Raw genomic sequence first — 3726 nt, 5'->3', positions numbered from 1 at the left:
TCACCGAGTGAAGACATTGACTCCAGCCTGAGTAAATTCAACGCAGTAACGGAAGACAAAGGCCAATGTAAAATCGTTATCGGTGCCGATGCAAATTCTAAAAGCATTTGGTGGGGGAGCGATAGAACCGACAAAAGAGGCGAGAAAGTCGTTGACTTCATATCGCAAAAACAACTACATATTGTTAATACAGGAAACCTGCCTACTTTTGAAACCATAAGAGGCAGCAAATTATTAAAAAGCGTCATAGACATCACGGTTTGCACCTCCAACATGATCGGCCTAGTCGACAAATGGATGGTTAATAGAGAAATAGCAGCACTGTCAGACCACAATGGAATAACATTCGATTTGTTATTAAAAACTCATTTATTCACTAAAGATAACGCTGATACAACATTTCTGTACAAAACATGCAAAGCAAACTGGGACAAATTCAGCACAACCCTAACAAAGATATTAAAGGAAAAGGGTCTATCCCAAACAGATATCGACTCTAATAACGAACAGAGTGTCCTAAACAGACAAGTCAGCCTTTACACTGACGCAATCTCTGAAACTTGTCGATCGTCAATACCCACTATGAAAACAGCGCCTCTCAAAAAATGTCCATGGTGGACAACGGAATTGACTAAAATGAAAAAAGACGTGACTATAGCTAAACGTAAACTTGTGAACTCAGCCGCTAGCCGGAGAGTAAATGTCACATTACCAGCCTATCTGGAGATTAGACAAAAATATAAAAATCTGATTGCGACAACCAAAACCCAGAGCTGGAAAAATTTCTGTTCGGCACAATCGAAAGAAACCACGTGGTCAACAGTGCAAAGAATTCTCAAATCAACGCAATATCGCCCCCCAGAAACTCTAAAGTTCCAAAATAAACAAACAACCTCAGCGGAGGAGTCGGCCACCGAGCTTCTTAGACATTTCTTTCCCGATGACTCATTGTCACAAGAATCAGCCGAGCAACTTTTGATTAGACAAAACAAAGAAGCAGCGCTTCTAAAAAATAATGATGTACTATTTACCGAACTAGAAATAAGAAAAACACTTTTAGAATTAGATTCCGGAAAAGCACCGGGTCGTGATCACTTCACTGCAGACATTTGCCAGATGGCGTTCAAGCTCCATCCAGAAATTCTTGTCAGCATATATAACGCTTGCCTTAGAGTTGGCTGTTTTCCACTACTGTGGAAAATAGCAAGAATAAAAGTTATACCCAAACCGGGCAAAGAAGACTACGGCAATGTCACTTCTTATAGACCCATTGGACTCTTACCAGTCTTGGGTAAAGTCCTAGAAAAACTTTTAATTAATAGAATATCATGGAAATTCAACAAATATAATAAATTGAGTCCTCGCCAATATGGTTTTACTCGACAAAAGAGTACAGAGGACGCCATGCTTGACGCAGTAACTTGCATCAAGACGGCAACAAGGGAAGGTTATCACGTGTGTGTGATATCCCTTGACATCAAGGGAGCGTTCGACAATGCATGGTGGCCTCACATCCTCCGGCAACTAGCGCGACTTGACTGCCCCTTGAACATATTTAACATGTTCAAGGACTACCTTTCGGATAGGATGGTAGAAATAAAATACGCAGGAGCCAGCTCAAAGAAAGGCTCCAATAAGGGTTGCATACAGGGATCTGCTTGCGGCCCGGTGCTTTGGAATATCGTCCTAGACGAACTTTTACAAAAAGAATATCACTGCAATGTTCATTTACAAGCATTTGCAGATGATGTACTACTGGTCATAAAGCACAAAGACATTAACGTTCTGGAGAGTATAACTAATGAAACGCTCTCCTCGGTCACTGAATGGGGAGACAAAGTCAAATTGATATTTTCAGAGGAAAAAACTAACGCCCTCTTCATAACTAAGCGCAATAAGGCGCAGGCACCTTGCCTTTTCATGAAGGGAAAAAGAATTAACTTCGTAACAGACTGCAAAATCCTTGGAGTGGTACTAGATGAGAATCTTAATTGGAGTAAACACGTAGATTCAGTAACGAAAAAAGCGACAAAAATCGCAAACAAATTAATATTCATGGCCAAGCCAACATGGGGTCTTAATCCTGAAATATTGCGGTCAATTTACATTGGAGTAGTGGAACCGATGATCACCTATGCTGCGGCGGTGTGGTCGGAAGCGGCAAAAAGGAAAAATATACAGGCGAAACTAAATAGAGTACAGAGATCTATGGGAATAAGAATATGCAAAGCATACCGCACGGCTTCCCTTACATCTGTACAAGCAATAGCTGGACTGATTCCACTGGACTTAAAAGTTAAAGAGCTGGAAGAAATCTATAATACGAAGAAGAATCTCACCATCACTAATAGACCAGATGATCAAAGATACCAGGGAAGGATAGCGTACACGGAACTGCCGCATCCAAGCGAGCAAATAGGTGAAATCACCAGTTACCCAGACTCGTACGCAAGAGTCAAATTCCCCGTCGAAGAAATCGATATATACACGGATGGAAGTAAAACTGAAGGAAAAGTGGGAGCAGCTTTCGCCGTGTTTAATAATGACGGAGAAGTACACAGAAAGAAGCTTCCCATGGCTGACTACTGCTCGGTATTCCAAGCCGAACTCTTCGCCATTATGAAAGCCTTAGACTGGGTCTCTAGCAAGACGAGCAACTGGAAGACTGTCAACTTGTTGTCAGATTCTAGAAGCTCTGTTCAAGCACTTGAAGACGGGGCTCCCGACAATCCGATGGTTTTCTACATCCAAAACTCATCTCGGATCTTAAAGTCCAAAGGCATCGATTGCAAATTTATGTGGATTCGAGGCCATAATGGCCTTGCGGGAAATGAAAGAGCTGATGAACTAGCTAAAAGCGCAGCTCTACACGTAAAAACCGCAAAGCTTTACACTGAATTTCCACTTAGTTACGCCAAAAGAGAATTAAGAAGTCTGACTTTAACAGAATGGGAAGAACGATACCAAAGCAGCACCACTGGTTCTGGAACCAAATACTTTTTAAAGACACTAGAAGAGTGCAAAAACTTCAGAAAATCAAACACGCCAACATTCGAGTCAACCCAAATTCTAACGGGCCATGGAGCCACACTCTCTTATCTTCACAGATTTAAATTGAAAGATAATCCGGCTTGTCCTTGCGACGCACAGACGGAGCAAAACGTAGATCATCTGTTGTTTCACTGCCCCATGTTTGCCATAGATCGATTCTCTTTCGAAAAAGAGTGCAACAGATTAAATGTTCCATTTGAAGATTTTACGCAGGTACTTCAAAACAGGTTACTCTCCGGGATGTTCGTGAACTTTGCTAAAGTAATTATAGATAGAATAAGACCCATGAACAAGTAAAGAGGCTGGCACTCTATACTTGTCATAACAATCTGTGATAATAACAATATTAAAATGTAAACTAATCAAAATTTCTCCACAGATACCTCCCTTTCCTGTTAAGGTTTCTCATGGTTCCCTTAACACTTGGACGAATGTCGGAAAGCGAAACTAGCCCATGAAAACAGAGGTTATAGGTACACAAAACACAAACACGCAAAATGACTCACATAAAAACGAACACAAATAACAAAATACATAACACAAACAAGTATAGTCGCATTCGGGGGCGCCGACACATGTATTTGTGTTAGTGCTTTTGATGTGATTGTAAACTAATTGACAGTACACAAACACTTACACGTAAAATCATACACAAAGCACTAACACTAAAAACAG

General features: G+C 40.9%; 1 protein-coding gene across 1 annotated transcript; it reads left to right on the top strand.

The window, feature by feature from the left end:
- The first annotated feature begins 1404 nt into the window (after positions 1-1404).
- LOC148273509 (uncharacterized) lies at positions 1405-3348 on the top strand. The gene has a single exon (XM_088238618.1). It carries the CDS (start codon positions 1405-1407, stop codon positions 3346-3348), a length of 1944 nt encoding a protein of 647 aa, XP_088094744.1.
- The last annotated feature ends 378 nt before the right edge of the window (positions 3349-3726 follow it).

The sequence above is a fragment of the Micrasema longulum genome, unplaced genomic scaffold (assembly GCF_059751315.1).
Source record: "Micrasema longulum isolate JH-2025_06_02 unplaced genomic scaffold, ASM5975131v1 h1tg001930l, whole genome shotgun sequence".
In the NCBI taxonomy this organism is placed as follows: domain Eukaryota; kingdom Metazoa; phylum Arthropoda; class Insecta; order Trichoptera; family Brachycentridae; genus Micrasema; species Micrasema longulum.
This window is presented reverse-complemented; position numbering and strand designations above follow the sequence as displayed.